This window comes from Danio aesculapii, chromosome 5 (assembly GCF_903798145.1).
Source record: "Danio aesculapii chromosome 5, fDanAes4.1, whole genome shotgun sequence".
NCBI classification, from domain to species: Eukaryota; Metazoa; Chordata; class Actinopteri; order Cypriniformes; family Danionidae; genus Danio; species Danio aesculapii.
In genome coordinates, this window is record NC_079439.1 from 22,478,009 (window position 1) to 22,500,415 (window position 22,407).

Below are 22,407 nucleotides of genomic sequence, written 5' to 3' on the forward strand. Positions count from 1 at the left end.
AGGACCTGTCAAAGTATTGGAGGAATCCAAAACGCGGGAGCTCTGACACTTGTTTCGAAACCGAAATGACAAGCACGTGAAGTGAGTTTCACATTAAGTGCACAGCAAAAACAAAAGCAACAGAAAATGTGCAAAATCACATGAGAATAAATAAAAGAGAGCAGCATATTAACTGTAAACAGGGATGCCACGGTGTTTATATCCTGGGGGATGTTTACAAGAATTCACCTCACAGGCATTAGCATTCATGTTTTTTTGGCTCCCGCTAGCCAAACCCCACCACATCAAACAAAAATAAATACCAACTAAAACACGATGCATAAAACTAAGGCATGTGATGAATACTGAAGTATGAACGATATGTCTAAGCCCGTTTCATGTGATCGTTTCTAGCAGACCAGGAAGGCACAATTTCCACATACATATTTTTTTTTTTTGATTTCTACATTTGAAAAAACAAAAAAAACACAAAAATTAACTGTACAGTTAGAGTAAAAAAATGGACAAATCTGTCTTCCACAGCAGCGGTGTAATTCTTCTCTCAGCTTCGTCAACACTGATTAAGCAGAAACAACACAAGATGGCGGTGAGCTCTTGCCAAGACTCCAAACACTGTGAATCTCTTGCAGCCCGAGGGTTCAGTTTTGTGACACTTTGGAGTCAGACGCTTCTCAAAGCGGTTGTGAATTTGACAGTCACAGAACTCCATTTCTGGAAGGTCATTTGAACTGCGAGGGCTCTGAAAGCCTTCTACGTAAATCCCAGAATGCTGACAATTTGGAAAGAAACATTCAACAGAGCACTCAAGAAAGCCCCTCAGGTTTGCAAGATTTAATGCCATTACCAGTTTGACTCAACATTCCCATTAAGTCGTATGATTACTGTACACGCTCAAGTGAGAGAATCAGCAGTGTAGAGATGAAGACTCCTTAATGCATGTCTAGAACTGTCACAGATCAGTGTTCTCTGTGTCCTCAGATTGGCAAGCAAGGCTTGTTCTGTAGTAAGAACGGTTAAGCCACTGTAAAACAAGAAAGACTTCCAACGAAATCGACCAAACTAAATCTAAAAAAAAACAGGAATCTGAACTTGCTAAGAGTGCATCAACAAATGCAAAATGAAAAACAATACCATCATTTGTCACATTTTAAAGGCAATAGAGTCTTTCTCGCTTTGTTTGGTTGGGGTTCTAGAAAAAGCTGAAGAGATATGTTGTAGCTCCGGGTGTATAAAGGGGTGTGTGGGCGTGTGGAGGTGTGCTGATGTGCCGCTGTTACCTGCGACCAGTTTCCACATGTCTGATCAGGTGAATGTTGAAGGGGCTGTCTGCTAGCTCAGGGTGTTGTTCAACAGGCAGAGCGTAAAAGCCATCATACCCTGAGACTCGGCCCTCTGCGATGAGCTCATCCTTTTCCTTATCAGTCCATGCCAAACTTCCACCATCCCCCTCAAGGACCCTCTTCTGCTCCCGCAGCCACGCCCCCTGCACAGCTCGTATTCGCGCTGCATCCAGCACACGCGTGCGCTCTTCCTCCGGTGATGCTCCGTATCGTATGTTAAAGCTAAGCGCTCCCTGCTGAAGCACAATGTCAGCAAAACGCCGCATTTCCCTCCAACCATAGCGCTGATTTGGGACACTGAGACGTTTACGCCATTCTCCAATACTCTAACTCCGCCTCCAGCTCCGCCTCCTGCCACTCCCAGATCTGCCTCCAGAGGGCCAGCCTTGGTGAAATAGTGAGTGTCACGGCCTTCTACTGTGAAATGAAGGCCACGCAGGTATATGGCACCGTTCAGTACTGCTGCCACACGGCGGCTATCCTCGCTCGCCACACCGATGATCTCTGTCGCCACCACTCCATCACGAATAGCGAATTTCACACCTTTGCCAAAAATTGAAGATAGAGCAGAGAAAATTGGCCTGCGGCCTTGTCGGCCTCCGATTTTCCCATTGGCTGGTGTCATGGGGAGGCGATCCAATGAAATGAAGTTTTTCAAGTTCTTCTGAAGGTCACACTGGATGCCGAGCACAATCTGAGGTGGGAGGAAATGTTAGGAAACAGATAATGTTTGATTGGTGCCTGAACTCTAACTCTAAATATCAAGTCATGTGACTGGATTGAGTCACGGAGTTAGACTGCAGTAAAATAAGTTCTGTGAATTGTTTCTCTGAAAACACTTGACTTAAATATTCAAATCAAACACCACAGAATGAGCTAAAGATGATGCCTGAAATACAGCTTAATATACTCTTAATACAACAAAATACACTTAACATACTTTATTGTACTTTTTGGTCATGTTGGAACATGATACCTCAATTGCTTATTAACATTTTTCTCACACGGAAAGAACCTATATAAACATATATGTTTTAATAAAGGTTTTTAATATATGTGACATATATAAAATTGGCTGTTTTCCTATATTATAATCAGCGGTGGAAAGTGTATTGAAAAGTCATACTGAAGTAAAAGTACCATTACTTGCCTAAAAAATGTAGTGCAAGTAGAGTAAAAGTATCTGTTGTATTTATTACTCAAAGTATGAGTAAAAAAGTAGATGCTGTAAAAAGCTGATGTGTTTACATGTAATTTGTGGATGTGTGTAAACGTAACATTCTGTAGTAAATTTAGTTATTGCCCAGCAGGCACATGTCATAAGATGTTAATATTAGGTTAGATTTAGATTGTGATGCCAACATCTTAAACCAACGTCATATTGACATTAAATACTGATATTTTTTTGTCAGTTATGGTAACCAAAACCCGTGTAAAGATTTTGGACTTCTTCTTAGACACTTTTAATGCTTCCAAACAGTTTGCTGCATATATAAATCACCCATGTCTTGAGTGAGATTTACCTTCTATGTGCGATTTAATTGGACAGGAATCACAGGACTGAATTTTCGAATCCCCATAGACAAGAAAAAATAGTGACTGCAGGATGAAGGAAGTAGGTGCAGTAAAAGTACTGATACTGCACTAAAATGTACCAAGGGAAAGTAAAAGTAGGTATTTTTAAAACTACTTAGTAAATTACAGTTCCTGATAAAAACCCCTCAATTACAGTAGTTTGAGTATTTGTAATTTGTTACTTTACACCACATAGGAAAACGGCCAATTGTATACGTCACATATCAAAAACCTATATCAAAATCATATTAAAACATATATGTTTATATACAGTAGGTTCTTTCCGGTGGGTCTTTATTTTCCCAGGGAAGTAAGTTACGAACCAACATGATTATTGTTGTCAACACTAGTCTTAAATGTTCCTTTAAGACTAGACTAACTAGACGACTTCTGATGGTGAGGATTGCTGTTCTGTGGAAAAACCTCATCTCACCTTGCTGGTGTCCCAGGTTTGTGTGCGGATCTGTGTGGCCATCATCTCATATGTTTGCTCGGTGTTCTCCACTTTTGGTTTGGGGAAACCTGGAACCACATTATGAAGCTGGAACCCAAAGAGCTGCAGCCAGCTACTGATATCTGCACAGACAGATGGAAAATATTTGGTCAGGTTCACAAAGAAAGCCTTCAATTGAAAGGTTACTTTCTTAGATGGTTTACAGATTTCAAAGAAACTGTTTGCTCATGTAGAAGCACAAAATACAAAAATAGTCTTTTGAAAGTGTCAACTTGTATCTGATCTCACGACTTGTATCTTGTATCTGATCTTTATGACTGCATTCAAACTGTATTTTGTCTCAGGACTGTCCAAATATTAAATGTTTACAAAAATGAAACAATCTTTTTGTTCTGGATATACAGTTAAGTCAGAATTAATAAACCCCTCAATTATTAGCCCTGTTTATTTTTTCCCCAATTTCTGTTTAATGGATAGAAGATTTATTTAACATGTTTCTAAACATAATAGTTTTTATAACTCTTTCTAATAACTGATTTATTTTATCTTTGCCATGATGACAGTAAATAATATTTTTTCTAGATAATTTTCAAGACACTTCTACACAGCTTAAAGTGACAATTAAAGGTTTAACTAGGTTAATTAGTTAACTAGGCAGGTTAGGGTAATTAGGCAAGTTATTGTATAACAATAGTTTGTTCTGTAGACTATCGAAAAAAAATATATAAGGGGCTAATAATTTTGACCTTAAAATAAGTTTAAAAACATTAAAACTGCTTTTATTCTAGCCAAAATAAAACAAAAAGACTTTCTCTAGAAGAAAAAAATTATCAGACATACTGTGAAAATTTCCTTGCTCTGTTAACATCATGTTAACATCATTTGGGAAATATTTAAAAAAGAAAAAAAAATTTAAAGGGGGCTAATAATCCTGATTTCAACTGTACATCAGGATAGTTAATAGTTAAAAATAGGAGGGCAACTCTAAAACGGAGTTCACCCGGGGTTATGGAGATCTTGTTCTAATGCCAGTGTAGCCTCAAGCAAGACACTTGACCCTAGTTAGCTTGAGGGAGGCTGTCATAGTAATTAATCTGCAGCAAGTTGCTTTGGCTCTACCTAATGAATCTCAGCTCTGCCATGTGCTATTTTTCGGCTGTTCATTTCTCCTTAGGGAAATGTCACTGGCATAAAGGCACAATCACAGCTCACAAAGCCAAACCACACGCTTGACATTTGTTTCACCTGACTGGCTATCACCTCTGCTTCTAATTTCTACACAATGTACAAGTGAATCTGATACAACTGGACACACCATGTGCACAGCCTGTCAGGGAAAGGCTTCCCTGAAGATTACTTTATTAGTGAAGATTGCTTTAGCTTAGTTTGAGTACCAAGTACATTCAAGGTCAATGGGGCCCTGTTATTTCTGACAGTGAAAACACGGCAATCCAGTCATAAAAACTGAATTTTATTCATAATGTGAAATGTCATGGATGATTACGTCAAAATTAGTGCTGACAATCAATTAAATAATGATAGGGGAAACATAAATTCAGAAAAATATTCAAATTCATATTCAACTGGACATGTGTTTAATTACAATTAGATCACAATTAATGTAGAACTACTAAAATGGGAGTTCAACAAAATAAAAAAAATGGGAAAAAATAAAATGTAATAAATAAATATTAATATATGTCACTATATATAACTATCATATATAGGTTATATACTGTAGGTCACTATTAGTTAAGAGAAATTCACTCACCTGAGAAATGATTATAAATTAAAATGGAACAAAAACGAATTTGGTAAGCTAAAATTAAATAAAAAATTAAACACAATTGATACAAATAACATCATGGAGATATATGTTACTTCATTACCTCTCAGCTGTTGTAAAATTGGTTTTAAATGTAAATGGGAAAAACTGAAAAAAAAGATTTTAATAACATTGAACTAGGGCTGCACAATATATCGTTTCAGCATCGATATCCTAATATCCGCAATAGTCCCATTGCAAGATATGCAGTGTTGAGTCTGAACTGTAGTTGACCAGAGCCCCGTTTCAGAAAGGAGGTTAAGTGAAAACTCAGAGTATGTTAACCCTGAAAAGGAAGAAATTCTGGATTTTCCGTTTCAAAATGGCAGGTTCGTCAAACTCGAGAAAGCATGGTAAGTCAAGTCTGTTTCTGAAAGAGAGGTAACTTTACTCAGAGTAAATTACCGGGGTAACTTACTCTGTTAACCTTACCTGGCAAGGAGCAGGTTTTATTCTAATAACTCTGAGTTTTGTCGGTCTCCTCCTCGTTTTTAAAGACGGAATCGTATTTTCTCCTTAGCTTTAGTCATTAATTGCCCACATTTCAGTCACACAAGAACAAAGTTACGAGAATGGCTTGTCCTCTTTTGGAAACATTGTAAATTAGATCCATACATAGTTTAAGTTTTAGCTTTGATATTAATTCAAACTCAATTTTAGAAATTTTATCTTAAACTAACGTAAAACTAACGATCTACGTAAGTAAAGAGAGATCCTTAAATTAAACATTTCCACAGAAATTGAGTTAAGGTTATATGCATTCTTGTTTCGTCAAATTTGTTGTAGAAACTATGCAGTAGCCTGTTTATGCAATTTAATGCAATTACATCTGAAATAACTTCAAAATTACGGCTAATTCCCACTTTTTCAAGTGAAAAGTCAATAAACGTCAACATGACATTACTATTTTTTATTATACCGATGCAGTGGTGTTGCTTTTTCTGAAGATAAAAAAAAAATAACAATAATTAATAATAATATTATATATATATATATATATATATATATATATATATATATATATATATATATATATATATATATATATATATATATATGGTCATATTTGCTATAACTTTTGATGAGCACTAATTCAGCTGAGAAAAAAAATACTCTTTTTTTTTTTTCCAGATGTTGCGCTCCATTGATAATGCCTTTTAATAGTCGCAGTGTGCGTGCTAAACTATGAATAAAGCTGTGGTCACACTGGACTTTTCTCCCTATAGACTTACATTCATATGCACGCGAATGCGTCAGACCGGAAACGCAAGCTCATGCGACAAGTTTCACAGTTTACTGCGTTGGAAAGTTCAACTCTGACCTATGAAATCGCATCATGTAATTGCATGAGACCAATTAAAGATCAAAACATGACCTCTCTGGACAGAAATGTAAAATATGGACCAATCCTTCGCTTTTTTTTAATGTCTAATCATCTTGTTTAATCCCGCCACTTTTCAGCGCCGTACCATAGAATTTCACAATCTCAAACTCTAATGTGACCGCGGCATTAGTCTACTCAGACTTGATTGACCTAACTCAGATCAGAGCTCATGTAAACTACGAGTTGGTTGAACCTCCTTACTAAAACAGGCCCCAGGAGTTACAGAACACAGAGTCACTGCCAAGTTTATCGATAATAGAGAAAAATTGTATCATTTGCATGTGTTTTTAAGGCCTGAGCATTCCGAGACAGTTTTGAACATTTGGGCACAAAAAATGATGATGTTTGGAGGTGTAACAAAGATTAATTGTATTTAATTATTTACGCAAGAAAAATGTTTTTCTTACTTAGAATTTGAGTCTTGTTTCTAGTCCAAATATCAACATTTCAAAGCAAAAACAAGATTATTTTACTTCTCCCATAGACAGATCAATTTGCTTGTTTTAAGGAAAAACTTTCAATTTTGACTTAAGGTGAAAACAAAACAATACTTTTACTTGATCTAAGAATATTTTAACTAGAAATGAGACAAAGTAATAGTGATTATTCAAGTTCTCTACCTGAATACAGAAAGACTCTCCAGAAAAAGGCCAAATAGAGCTATTCAAACCATCTTGTGAAACTGTCTTCACATCGCAATATTTATCAAAGAAAAATAAAATATTGCAATTTCAGATTTTTCCAATATCATGCAGCCCTACATCAAACACTGGGCTACAGGTCACTTTAGGTCACAAATCAGTCTCACCTGTTGTAAACTTGGTTATATCCTGTAGGTGTCCCAGAGGGTAGTTGTTCTTAAACGCATATAGATTAAATGGCTTGGGATTGACACTCAACTCCGCCCACAATTCATGATTAGGCGTCGTCCATCTGCCAGCTACGACATCATAGTCACGCCGCCCGAGATGCACCAGCCGCGTGAAAGGGTCATAGAGGCCGCCCTGAAATCCGAAGATCAGAGAAAAGGTAGGATTGGAGTCTCTGTAAACATCTCCATACGGTGTGTACCGAACTTCCTTCACCACATGGCCACGGCTACTGAAAACCGCAAGTGGAGTTCCAGCATTGTCACATGCTATGTAGAATTCCTCGCCACTGCTCATTTCCATCGCGATGAGATGTCCCTGAAGGTCATAATAGAGTGAGGTGATCTCTGCGCTGGTGGTTGTAAAGGTGCGTCACCCTCGTTGGTTCCATTAGATCAGCATAGAAGAACTGCAGCTGTGCTCCGTCACTAGAACGACTGGCCACTCTCCTCCCGAGCCCATCGTAACGGTACCACACTCTCTGTTCACTGTCCCGATCATAGGCACCCATAAGCAGTCCATTCGAACCGTAATCAAAGAGTAAGTTGCCACGAAGACGCAAGAACCCATCCTCATCAGTGCGATACTGGATCTCTCCAAGCCGAGTGATTCGATCTCGAAGATCGTAACGCAATGGTGTCAATCGCGCACTGTTGCCGTGACTCAGTAAATTAATGTTTCCATTCAGGTCATAGCTGTAACGCCACTGTGGACGGTCATTAATGGCAACCGTCTGCAATTGGCCATCAGCGTCATACTCATATGCGTACCGTGTGATGTTGCTATCCACACCAATACGAATATCGCAGTTTGTGACGCGCCCCATGCTGTCATACTGCAGCGTCATCCAGTACGCGATAGACTTCAGAATCTCATACTGAACCTCGATCACTTGCCCATTGGGATTGAAGATTTTAGTGTGCTTCATGGCATGTGTGGTGATGACCTGGTTCAAGTCGTAGTTGATGACGCTGAACTTCCCAAATTGCTCGATACGTCCGGACACGTCCACATATCGGTAGAGGTCAATGGGAAGAGGTGTTTCGTTGATCATGGCTTGCATGCTGGTGACCCTGAAGTTGTTGTAGCTGTAGTCAAAGCGAGCGTTAACCAATCCTTCTTCGCTGAAACGGTATATTTGTCTACTCACCAGAGGACCTGAATGCGAGAAACAGAGTGGAAAGAAGTTAGCAGAGAGCCAGACAGAGGTGAGGTAAAACATGAGTCAGCTTCGCCACAGTGTGAGATAGGATGAACTCCGCCACTGTCAGATGGCTGATTGCGATTCAAAGCGCTTTTAGATCAGCCAAGCAGGAGGGGAGTGCAAGCCAAGTGACAAAAGGAAGATTAAATGTCAGCCTGTATGTTTATTGGTGGAAGAGTATAACCTGTTTACCTGTCTGACCGCTCGCTCGTCTTACTCGTCTCTCTGTCTCACAGGATTATCACCTCACCCGTTTATTTGTGCAAAGATGCCACGGTGCACCTGTCTCTCTGCTAATTGATCTAAGCATTTCTCCTGGTTCATGGCTACAGGAATTTGATAAATATGTGAAAGAATCAGCTCGTCTGACTCTTCTGTCAATTAGGGCTGATTTGGATGACAGTCAATATAATGTGTTGGCAAAAATGTGTCAGGGGAAGAGATTTTGCTATACCATTTACACTGCGGCTGACTATTAGTGTATGTCAATCTATTTTATTCACTGGATTAACCAAAAATGGCACCGTATTAAATATAAACCACTTTTACTAGACTATACAGCAAAAATAATTACAGCATGCTTATAAAAGAATCAAAAGCATTCATTAATAACTCCTCTAAAGGAATATTCATTTATTTGTTCATTTTCCTTCGGCTTAGTCCCGTATTTATCAGGGGTTGCCACAGCAGAATGAACCGTCAACCATTCCAGAACTACAGTATGCTTTATGCAGCGGATGCCCTTCATGCCGATGCAGTTCTGGGAAACACCCATATACTCTCGCATTCACACACACAGCCAATTTAGTTCATCCAATTCACCTATAGCACATGTGTTTGGACTGTGGGGGAAACCGGAGCACCCGGAGGAAACCCATGCCCAGGGGTGGATTTAGGTATTTTGGGGCCCTAAGCAATTCCAGCCAAGGTGCCCAAATGTTCTAAAATGAACCTTCTGTATTTTAATTTTTTATTATTATTATTATTATTTTGTTGTTTTTTTTCTTATATTATTCGATCTTGTTTTCTGCATTTTATCTTTATGCACAGTAATAATAACATGTAAAGCACTTTGTAAAACTTTTGAAACTGTGTTTTCTTAAGTTGAATCTACAACTAAACATAATAAATGTATTATTTCGTTTTTAAAACTAAATCTTTACTGATTTGACTGCTGAACTGATCCATGATTGAAGGTGGGGGACACATTTGCGCAGATGTAATAATTACATTCAAAAAACTATTTTTAGACCCTCACCTTACAAAATATGACAGAAAACAATGTTATATATAATTTATAGTAAGTATTTATTTGGCGGTCCTCAGATTTCCTGGGGCCCTAAGTGGCTTCTTACCTTGCTTATTGGTTAAATCCGCCCATGCCAACACAGGGAGAACAACTCCACACAGAAATGCCAACTGGCCCAGCCGGGACTTGAACCAGTGACCTTCTTGCTGTGAGGCGACAGTGCTAACCACTGAGCCACCGTGTCACCCTCTAAAGGAGTGGTTCATCCAACAATGAAAATGAACTTTTTCACTCGCCCTCAAGTGGTTCCAAACCTCTTTGAGTTTCTTTTTTTCTCTTTAACACAGAAGATGATATTTGGAAGAATGCGCTAAACCAGTAATTATTTATATCCATAGTATAAAACATACTATGCAGCAGAAAATTAGAAATTAATGGGCTAGGAACTAGTAAAAGGTAAGTAAGTGAATACAGAATTGTCATGTTTTTCCTTTAAGAAAGAAGTATAATGTTGGAAAATGTAAAGTAAAGCTTTAGTATGCAGAGCACATATTCACTAATAACTTATTTATTTTTATTTTATTTTACAATGTTGTCTCAATAAATGCAATTTAGTACTTAATAGTAGCTAGTAAGATATTTGTTATAGTGACTACGTTTTTAATATGAGGTATTGATAAAGTGAAAGCTCACCTAAAAATTCTGGCATCATTTACTCACCCTTGACTTCCAAACTAGTATGAAAAAAGATATTTTGAAGAATGTTGGAAACCTGTAATCACTGACTTGCATAGCAGGGAAAACAAATGCCATTAATACTAACATTTTTCAAAATATCTTCTTTTGGGTTCAACAGAAAAACAAAACTCTTAACTGATTTGGAACAAGTCAAGGGTGAATAAAGTTCAAGTTCATTTATTTATAAAGCACATTTAAAAACAGTCACATGACTGACCAAAGTGCTGTACATGAGACAAAGTGAAATAAAAAGACAGAATATAAAAACATAAAAATAAGAGAAACAACTGAATGTTTTTAAAAATGAAGCAGAAGCAGTAGAAAGGGTTGTTAAAATAATATTGAAAATCCAAGCTAAATAGGTACGTTTTTTAGAAGTGATTTAAAAATAGATAGTGATGGAGCCATTCTAATCTCAAGGGGCAAAGTGTTTCATAACCGAGGACCCGTCACAGAGAAAGTTCTGTCCCCTCTACGTTTCAGTCTAGACTGAGGAACTAAAATACGATTTTAGTCACTTGATCTAAGAGATCTTACAGGATTGTAAAAATGCTACAGCTCTGAGAGATCGGTTGGGGCTAGATTATGAGGGGATTTAAATACCAGTAAAAGCACTTTAAAATCCATTCTGAATACGATGATCAGCCAATGGAGGCCGTTAGAAGTGGGGTAATGTGGTTCATGTTTCCCTACTGTTACAAACTAAATCTAGCCGCGGCATTTTGGACCAACTGAAGGTGAGAAAATTTGTGATTTTGAAATGCCACAGTAAAGTGAATTGCAGTAGTCTAACTGTGACCTCATAAAAGCGTGAGGGTGAGGTAAAATGACTGCACAATTATCATTTTGGTTGAATATGCTTTTACAGGATGTAAAATACAGAACATATACATTATAAACCGCAAAATATGCCAAGGGGAACATGCAACTAAGAATTGGACCTTTACTAATGTGTTCTCCAATCTAAGCCTATTACCAATGTGATCAAATAATTACTAAAAAAGTTATCTCAGTAGTGATTTGTTTATGAATCAAACTACACTGATAAAATTCCTGGAAAACATGGTGTAAGATTCACTAAAAGAGTTATGAAAGATTTATTCACTATGACTTTTTGTCAGTGTGTTTGTTTTTACCTGTCTGTCTGTAGCGTATGGTGCAACGAATCCTTCGTGCATCAGGTGGATGGTTTTAACAGGCTTCCTGTCGCCTCGTCGTAAGTGAAGGTAACAAGTGTTGAGTCATAGAGGATCTCAGCCAGCCGGGGCACGCGGGCTGTATTTGTAGATGACCCGTCTGCCCGTGCCCAGATATAGGCTCTGCAGCAGGCGCCCGTCATGAGCGTAGTCTGCGTGAAGCTGACGTGGGTGAGTCGGGAGGTGTGTAGGTTGTTTCGGTAGTAGCCCACAGATAGAGCGGTCTGTAAGCTGTGTCTCACCATACTGGGAGGGTCACTGATAGGAGACAGTCTGTCTGATCGTATTTCGAACGTTATTATAGCGCCGCTGACTGTGTAACAACAGCTGGACAGACTGAGAAGAAGAAGAAGACACAAACAGGCTTATTAATTAAGACTAAAGGCCCGTTCACATTAGGAATGATAACTATAAGATGGCCATAACAATATGTATATTAGTGATGTGAATGATATTGATCTGTTTATTGCTACGCATCGCTGCAGGTTTTGTTGTTCTGCTAGATTAATCCTTGTGCTATTTTAAAACAGACTGGATTCTGATTGGCTTAATCGTGTACCCAAATAGAAGGTTATTAAAACACATTGTATTAATCAAGAACTGGATTTTGATTTTTGTTGGCCGTTTTGCGGAACATGTAGTCGGCGGAGCAGGCCGCATTGTGGAAACGCTACAAGACGCGCAAGCGTGGGGAAGCGAGCCGGCGCGCTCATCAGGCTAAGACAGCGCGGCTTCAGAACGGCGCTGCCCAGCATTCACCTGGCGAATCTACGCTCTCTTCCTAACAAAAGGACGACTACTTCTGCTCACATAGCAAAACAAGAACTTTAACAACTCTGCTGTCCTGTGTTTCAAGGAAACCTGGCTAAACGAAGCCATTCCGGACAGCGCATTAACCTAACCGGACTTCAGCTGTACAGAGCAGATCGCGATACGGAGTCAACGGGCAAAACGCGCGGTGGTGGGACATGCTTTTACATCAACAGAAGGTGGTGTACGGATGTAACTGTGTTAAAGAAGATGTGCTGTCCTGATGTGGAAGTGCTTTTCATAACTGTAAGCCGTTTTATTCACCAAGAGAGTTTTCCTCGTTCATTCTCGTCTGTGTTTACATGTCCACCGCAAGCACACGTGAGTACTGCGCTGCAACAGCTGGCTGATCTGATCACAGAGACAGAACAACAACACCCGGACTCTGCTTTTATCATACTTGGGGACTTTAATCAGGCAAAACTCACACATGAGCTGCCTAAATTCAAACAGCACATTACATGCCCCACCAGAGGCAATAAAATTTTGGACCATTGCTACACCACAATAAAGGATGCATATCGCTCCGTCGCCAGAGCAGCTCTAGGACTCTCCGATCACTGCCTGGTTCATCTTATACCAACTTACAGGCAAAAACTTAAAACTACTAAGCCAGTATTAAGGACTGTCAAGAGATGGACCAACGACACAGAGCAGGTCTTACAAGCCTGTTTTGAATGCACTGACTGGGATGTTTTTGAAGCTGCAGCCACAGATCTGGACGAGCTCACAGAGACTGTAACATCATACATCAGTTTCTGTGAGGAGTTATGCATCCCTACCAGGACCTACTTGTCATTTAACAATGATAAACCATGGTTCACACCAAAACTCAGACAGCTTCGTCAGGCCAAAGAGGATGCTTACAGGAGTGGTGACAGGATCCTGTACAATCGGGCCAGGAACACATTGACAAAGGAGATTGGTGTGGCTAAGAAAAGCTATGCCAAAAAGCTGCAAAACCAGTTTTCAGCTAACGACCCTGCATCAGTGTGGAGAGGCTTAAAAGATTTCACTAATTACAAGACACCGTCCCCCAGTATCGACAGCAATAGACATATTGCAAACGAGCTGAATATGTTCTACTGTAGGTTTGACACCTATGACCAGACACCTCACACCCGCCCGGACCATCTCCCTACACAGCCATCAACACCACATCAACACAGCCCGGACCATCGCCCTACACGGCCATCAATACCACATCAACACAGCCCGGACCATCTCCCTACACAGCCATCAACACCACATCAACACAGCCCGGACCATCGCCCTACACAGCCATCAACACCTCCAGCCATCTTCCTCTCCCCCCCTGCTCTTCAGATCAGTGAGGAAAATGTGCGTCAGATCTTCAGTAAACAGAAGAGAAGGAAAGCACCAGGGCCAGATGGTGTCTCACCAGCCTGTCTGAGAACCTGCGCTGACCAGCTGGCTTCCATTTTCTCCCATATCTTCAATAGATCACTGGAACAGCGCAAAGTTCCATCCTGCTTTAAGCGCTCCACCATCATCCCAATCCCAAAGAAGCCAAAGATCACAGGACTCAATGACTACAGACCTGTGGCCTTAACATCTGTGGCCATGAAGTCATTCGAAAGACTGGTGCTAGCATATCTGAAGGACATCACTGGACCCCTGCTGGACCCCCTGCAGTTCGCCTATAGAGCAAACCGGTCTGTGGATGATGCAGTCAACATGGGACTGCATTATACCCTACAACATCTGGACAAACCAGGGAACTACGCAAGGATTCTGTTTGTGGACTTCAGTTCTGCCTTTAACACCATCGTCCCATCACTGCTTGAGTACAAACTGGCCCAGCTCTCTGTTCCTAGCTCTGTCTGTCAATGGATCACCAGCTTTCTGACAGATAGACAGCAGCTAGTCAGAATGGGCAAAATAACATCCGACAGCCGCACCATCAGCACTGGTGCCCCCCAGGGATGTTCTTTCTCCACTGCTCTTCTCCCTGTACACCAACGACTGCACTGCAAAAGACCCCTCCATCAAACTCATTAAGTTTGCAGACGACACTACTGTTATCGGCCTCATCCAGAACGGTGACGAGTCTGCATACAGACAGGAGGTGGAGCGGCTGGCGTTATGGTGCAGATACAACAACCTGGAGCTGAACACGCTCAAAACAGTGGAGATGATAGTGGACTTCAGGAGAAACCCCCCTGCACTCCCCCCACTCACCATCATGAACAGCACTGTGGCTGCAGTAGAGTCATTCAGGTTCCTGGGCACCACCATCTCTCAGGATCTGAAGTGGGACACTCATATAGACTCTATTGTGAAGAAAGCCCAGCAGAGACTGTACTTCCTTCGTCAGCTGAGGAAGTTCAACCTGCCACAGGAGCTGCTCGTGCAGTTCTACTCAGCTGTCATCCAATCCATCCTCTGCACTTCAATCACCGTCTGGTTCGGCTCAGCTGCCAAAACTGACCTCCGTAGACTACAGCGAATAGTCCGGACTGCTGAACGAATCACTGGCACTACCCTTCCTACACTTCAAGAACTGTACTCTTCCAGAGTGAGTAAAAGGGCTCGCAAAATCACTCTGGACGCCTCACACCCAGCACACTACCTGTTCGAACTGTTACCGTCTGGTCGGCGCTTCAGAGCACCAAGCACAAAAACAGCCAGACACAGGAAAAGTTTCTTTCCTCAGGCTGTCTACCTTATGAACAGTTAAATATTCCCCTACTGTGCAATAAATATGTGCAATACTTTCTACATTCGCACTTGTACACAGCACCTTATAACCTGTATATTTATAACAATCTGTACATACAACTCAACATCCAGGTTTCTTCACTAACCGCATCTGTTTAATGTTCATCATTTTTTATTATTATTATTTTATTTTTTCAGATTATTTTGTGTTGTCACTTGTCACTTTATGTACACTGGAAGCTTCTGTAGCCAAAACAAATTCCTTGTGTGTGTGAAGCACACTTGGCAATAAAACCGATTCTGATTCTGATTCTGATTATAAAGAGAGACAGACACAGATGTTAATACATATATTTGCAATTCTCATTTTTATCAATTATTGGTATTTTTCTAGGGCAGTAAAACATTATAAAATACTGAATGTTCATTTAAATCACTACAATTAAACATGTCAATGCAAAAAATAGGGTAAATTATTTTATTTAAAAAAGAATTGGTTTTTATAGTATTATGGTAAGAATTAGTGCATTTGTCATAAATCTACTCATAAAATTAATGCTAGAATTAAAATGAATGAATAAATAAATAAATATTGTATTAATTATTAATTATTATTTATTAGTTTTTTTACAATTTATAAACTATTCAGTTTTCATTACATGAAAAATCTAAAACTATGTATATATTTAACTATATTTAACTATATACAATTAAAAACAAGCATAAATACATTGTGATTTTTGTCATCCAATTTTTTAATAAAATTTACCAAGTACATCCCCACTTCTCTCACACATACTGTACACACCTTTTCTAGAAAAGTGTAGCTCCAGATCTTTCCATTAGCCCAGGTTCGTGTGATGATGCGTCCATTGTCATAGTCTCTGCGCTCGGTCCAGTTTCCCCTCTGTATGCCAGTGACCAGGCCTTCACTAGAGTACGACACTCGCACTTGATTGTATTTACTGGGTGTCCAGAGCACAGGCCTGCCCTTGTCATACTGAACCCGCAGGGTAAACTTGCGATGGTCATCGTAGATCTTCCCCACCCGGCTCTCTTGACTATAGTCTATGGACAACACGTTCCTGTTGTGAGCCTGAATGAGAGAAAGAATGTAAAACTTATGATCTTATTACTTCAGAGTACACAGAAATAACGTGCGCAATAAAACTGGCAATAAAAGGAGAACATTTCTTTCTCAGGGGCACAGAGGGAGAAAGGCTAGCTGTTATTCAGCATATACATCAATGAATTGACAAGCGGTCTCGAACAGTTTGAAGCTCCAGATTTCACTCTGTGATTCTGAGATCAAATTCCGCCTCTATGCAGATGAAACGCTTCATCCGTCTCCCACCGAAAAGAGGCGACCGCAGAGTCTAGACCTCCAGGAAGACTTTGCTCCCATAAAAGATAATGTCCTGCAGAGATGCCTGTTAGAATTCGTCTGAATACATTAGAATCAGTAATTGAGCGGCTGGCCTTTACGGCAGCGAGGTGTGGCGTCCACTAACAAATTGGAAATTAGGCAAATGGGAAAAACATCCAACTGAGACCTTGCATGCAATATTCAGTAAAAAATATCTTAAAAGTAAATGGGGACACTGCAAATAACGCATGCAAGGTGGAATTAGGCCAATAACATTAATTCAGTGATCCCCGTATCATTATAAAACCCTGCAATGCTGAGAATTGGGTAAAGAAAACAGACCCCTCGCTGAGCCGGTTCTGAGCTTTACAATTAATTGTTCTAACGTACACACATGGCCCCCCCCTGCGACCAGAGTCATTCTGTGAGCCTAATGAGAATGAGCCGAATTACAAACACAAGCAAAACATGCTTGTATCACAACAGAGTACAATGAATGCTTGGCCACAATAACACTGCACTGTGCCAGACTTCCAGACAACTGCTATTGTGAGAATGTCCAACTTGTTGAAGTTTCAACTTGGAATAAACCACATCACTGTGAAAGAAAAGTGTCAGGTAAAAAAAGATTGGGTCAGGTTAAAGGACACGTTCTTGCAGCACACTGCCTGTAGCTGTCAATGAATGAGGGACAGTGAGAAACCGTCATTGTTGTCTTATGTCTTTCTCAACCATGAGTCTACCTTCAGAACTTTTCTTTTTTACTTCTACTAGGACTCAGTGTCAATGCAGTTAATCAGAGATTTAGTTTTATTTGACAGTCAATCATTTGAGTTTGTGCAACTTTAAAACAGGTTTATGATGTTGTGATCATTTTATGATGCTAAGATAAATTGTAAATATATATTTGTTTGAACAGTTTTTTAAAGAATCTTGAAAATTTAATTTTTGTTTTCACAAAAATATCATAAAAATATTGGTAGCATTTTACTTGACATATCATTTCCCATTTCTAAAGAATGCGATATTGATTAATGGCTGCTAAAGACAGTGTTTCCAACTGTTTTCAATGGAAAGTAGTTAAGTTGTGCTTGAAATGTCACTAAATGTCGCTAGATTACAATTTGCATTTTACTAACATCACAACGTCCTATTTGTAGCTGATTGTATGATGCATTAAAAGTGGTATTTATATATACACTGTATATGGTTTTTACATACATCCACTTACACTACCTAACAAAAGTCTTGTTGTCAAATCCAGCTGTAAAAGCAACAAATAATAACTTGAATTGCAGGTAATAATTTGGAAAAGTGTCAGAGGGTAGATTTTTCTGATGAACCAGCATAGACCCAAGATTCTCACAGAAATCAGTCATGTTTGGTGAAGGACAAATCATGGTTTGGGGTTACATTCAGTATGGGGGTGTGTGAGAGATCTGCAAAGTGGATGACAACATCAACAGCCTGAGGTATCAAGACATTTGTGCTGCCCATTACATTACAAACCACAGGAGAGGGCAAATTTTAGCAGGATAGCGTTCCTTCTCATACTTCAGCTTCCACATCAATGTTCCTGAAAGCAAAGAAGGTCAATATGCTCCAGTATTGGCCAGCCCAGTCACCAGATAAACATTATTGAGCATGTCTAAGATAAGAAGATGTAAGAGGAGGCATTGAAGATGAATTCAAAGGATCTTGATGGACTCTGGGAGTCCTGCAAGAACGCTTCCTTTGCCATTCCAGATGACTTTATTAATAAGTTATTTGAGTCATTGCAGAATTGTAAGGATGCAGTCGTACAAGCTCATGGGAGTCATACACAATGTTAATTCTTTTTCCACTGCACAATGACTTTATATTCTATACTCTGCATTGTTTCTGTTAAGTGACAGAGCTTTGTCTCAGCAAAGTCAGCTCTTGCTGTCCTAATTAAATATTTAAAAATCTAGGCATGATCATATTTTATTTTGGTAAAATAAGCGTAGAGGCCTTTGCCTTTCATGTAAGCCACTTCTGATACCAAATGATCAACCAGAAGTCAAATTATTATTTGTTGTTCATAAAACTTGGATAGGCAACTTTTGTCAGGTAGTGTATCTACATACATTTTTTTCCATAATGATGCCTCTTACACATTGTCTTATTATCTTTAGGGAGAAGCCTATGTCATTTCTCAAAAAACAAACAAACAAACTTGCTGGTTAAATAAAAGTCAGAATTTGCAAGGGGTTTGAACAATTAGGGGCTTGACTATGTAGAAACCATATTCAGTGCATATATAAATACCACTTGATTAAACACATCATACAATCAGATACAAATAGGACATGAAGACATTAGTAATATGCAAATTATGCCATTAATAGTGACATTTAGTGACATGTCAAGCAGAGCTTAACTATTTTCCATTGAAAACAGCTTTCAACACTGTTTTAGCAGCCATTAATCAATATCACATTCTTCTGTGTGTGTGTGTGTGTGTGTGTGTGTGTGCGTGTGTGTGTGTGTGTGTGAGAGTGTCAGTTCAATTAGGTTTATTGTTGTTTGAATACAGTAAAACTATTCATACATTGCAGTGTATTTACAGTTTAGGACAGTGTAGTCTCTCAGATGTAATACACTCAGAAACTGGAATGCAACTAAATCTCTATTATTTAGAGTATTAAAATTAATAAATAATAAATAAATAGTTTAAATTCAAATCAAAGGAGAAGCAGAAATACTATATGATTTTAAAATAAAGACATTAAAGGGTTCTAAAAAAGTCACTAAATCTACCGACAAAGTCTGCAACACTTGATCAAAATCTAATGTTATATCAAATTTACAAATTAAATTAAAAACAAACTACCAGTTATTTTCAGTTGTAATAATAGTTTACAAAAAAATAGCAGTTTAGTATTTTTGATCAAATAAAAACAAACCATATTATATATTCATATGAAAAATAGGAAATCTACTGTAATATGTTATGATTTACAGTATTTTTCTCATAATGCCAGTAAATCACATTAATAATAAATCCACAAACAAAAAGTAAAACTGAACAGAGTAAGGGCGAAGTCTAGAGATAATGAAACAGAGAACAGAAAGATTTATGGAGTTTATTTTAAGGGGAAGTTGGAACAGCGTGTGAAATGCAGGGTATAAGGCTGTGTGGAGCCTGTTATGTGGTATCTGGGGTGCATATTAAGAGAGAGTGAGTCTGTTTCTCCTATCTGTACCAAAGTCCCTTAAAGCAAAGTCAGTTCCCTCTGCAACCACATTGGCAGCTATTCATAGTTAGGTATATACAGCTTGAATGAGGAGAGGGCCAAGACAAAAAGTCATTTCTAAATGTATGTTTCAATAACACATCAAATGAACAAAATCAATATTGAGTGTTTGGAGCTTCCTCCATCTTTTAAAGAAGAAAATGCATGAGCAAAATTAAATAAATAAAGCTAGCTTAAGTATAGGGTATCAAAGAAATCATGCAATTAAAGCTTAACGCACAATGGTGTTAATTAAGGCTCAGTCTGCAGCATTAATAGAAATACTCTGTGTCAGAGGTAAGATTAGCACTCTTCATTTTGAATGACCCGGGTTCAATTTCGAAGCTGGAAGAATTTGATTTATCTTTTTAATAAATTAGGAAAAAAATGCAAGTCTTTTGCCGTGGATGAATAAAAGGAGTGGGATCTCGTTTGGCTCATTTTAGTTAGCAGTTTCACTGACTTGACCTCAGTGATGAATGCCACGTTTGCTCTGACTGCTTCACTTGAATCTAATCATGCACTAACTACTATTGTTAACATCTATTACTATTGTAATGGTGAACACAAGATAATTATTATATTTGTATTGGCAATTACAAGTGTATTGGCAATAGTGTGAATTTTATGAAGAAATATATAGATTCAAAATATTTATTTGCAACATTTTTTTCATGTCAAGGTAAAGCAAGAATGAGTTGAAAGACATCTCTAAACCCTAAACACTGTATATGACTATATGAACATGCAATATTGTTAATAAAATAGAAAAAATAAATAAATAAAAAATAAAATAAAATAAAATCGATCAATAAATGCAACCCAGGCTTATTCTGAAAATGTACCGCTATTTACTGCTGGTTTCGCGAATCCACCAGAGGCCGCTGTGTACACTTTTTAAGATCTCAAATTTTTTTCGCAAGTGCCATTCGCACCTGCTGTTCTTGTGTAAAACCACCAGAGGCCACTGTTGACTGAATGACTGACTGATTGACTGAGCCAGCCTCCTCGCTGCAAAATTTGCTCTTTCCAGAAATGTATAAAGGGCTACGTTTTCAGAATGAGCCTATGTTGCAACAATAAAATAGGGCGGCATGGTGGCTCGGTGGTTAGCACTGCTAGTTCGAGTCCCGACTGGGCCAGTTAGCATTTCTGTGTGGAGTTGGCATGTTCTCCCTGTGTTCATGTAGGTTTCCTCCGGGTGCTCCAGTTTCCCCCACAGTCCAAAAACTTGCAGTATACTGTAGGTGAATTGGATGAAATAAATTGGCCGTAGTGTATGAGTGTGTGAATGCGAGAGTGTATGGGTGTTTCCCAGTACTGGGTTGCAGCTAGAAGGGCATCCGCTGAGTCAAACACATGCCGGTATAGATGGCGGTTCATTCCGCTGTGGCGACCCCTGATAAATAAGGGACTAAGCCAAAGGAAAATGAATGAATGAATGTAATTTGATAATCAAAGGCAACTACTGTGCATAACAACTAAAATATGACTAAATATGTTTCCACTGACCAAAACAACACTTAAATTCCAACAAAGTTTTAAAGTTTTAAAGTTGACTAAATAGAAAACAGGATAGATTGACAATTATGCAGGAAGCAACTGAGGTTAAAACACCTGAAAAAATGAAGATTAATGAGCAATCATAACTCAATAAAGATTTGTAACTATAGTTGCTCATAGCTCACTCCTCGAACATTGTGCTGCACACGAGCTAATTTGAGATGTAAAAACCTATTGTACCCCTGCACATCATTATTATCACTCTCAGTCTTCATTCATATGCTGTGTGTGTCTGTGCATTACCCTCAATCTCCGCTCATATGCTGTGTAATTCCCTTTGGCCTGTTCACGTCTCTGTCTCCACTCTATCAGGCTGTGAGCTGGTTCCCCTGGCAGGGTAATGTTGCACCTTCCCACTGTGGGATGGACAGCCTGCCGATGCCCCCGCCAACAGCCCTGATGCCACGGCTGGTTCGGTGCTGTGCATGAGAGAAACATCCATCCCGCTAGCATATGTCACCCAGAGAGAGCCATCATCTCGAACGCCGTATACACTGACAGAGTGAGCTGAACAGAGACAAAGAGATTTAAAAGCATTACTTCTATTATATTATAGGGTTAGTTCAAACAAAAATAACAATTCTGTCAACTATTACTCGCCATCATGTTCTTCCAAACCCCCAATACAGCACCTTTGTTCATCTTCGGAACACAAGTTAAGATATTTTTAATTAAATCGGAGTGCGCTTTCATCCTCCATAGACAGCAATGGTCCTGGCTCATTGAAAGTACAGAATGGTACCAAAAAAATCATCAAAACAGTCAATGTGTCGTCAATGGTACATTATAAATATTACGAAGCTACAAGATATTTTGTGCACATAAAACTAATATAATGACTTTATTTGACAGTTTCTTCTCCTCAGTGTCAGTATATTGCGCACAAGAGCATTTG

General features: G+C 39.0%; 1 protein-coding gene across 1 annotated transcript in view; it reads right to left on the bottom strand.

Moving 5' to 3' along the window:
• Window positions 1-940: 940 nt before the first annotated feature.
• The window catches only part of LOC130229017 (teneurin-1-like), a 323,020-nt gene continuing 301,553 nt past the window's right edge, over window positions 941-22,407 (bottom strand). Inside the window, 16 exon segments of the mRNA XM_056457598.1 lie at window positions 941-1,608; window positions 1,611-2,034; window positions 3,349-3,491; window positions 7,387-7,802; window positions 7,804-8,605; window positions 11,775-11,801; window positions 11,804-11,834; window positions 11,837-11,911; window positions 11,913-11,994; window positions 11,996-12,027; window positions 12,029-12,087; window positions 12,090-12,126; window positions 12,129-12,170; window positions 16,135-16,422; window positions 21,756-21,882; window positions 21,884-22,019. Coding sequence (XP_056313573.1) covers window positions 1,274-1,608; window positions 1,611-2,034; window positions 3,349-3,491; window positions 7,387-7,802; window positions 7,804-8,605; window positions 11,775-11,801; window positions 11,804-11,834; window positions 11,837-11,911; window positions 11,913-11,994; window positions 11,996-12,027; window positions 12,029-12,087; window positions 12,090-12,126; window positions 12,129-12,170; window positions 16,135-16,422; window positions 21,756-21,882; window positions 21,884-22,019 — 3,056 coding nt within the window. The 3' untranslated portion in view covers window positions 941-1,273.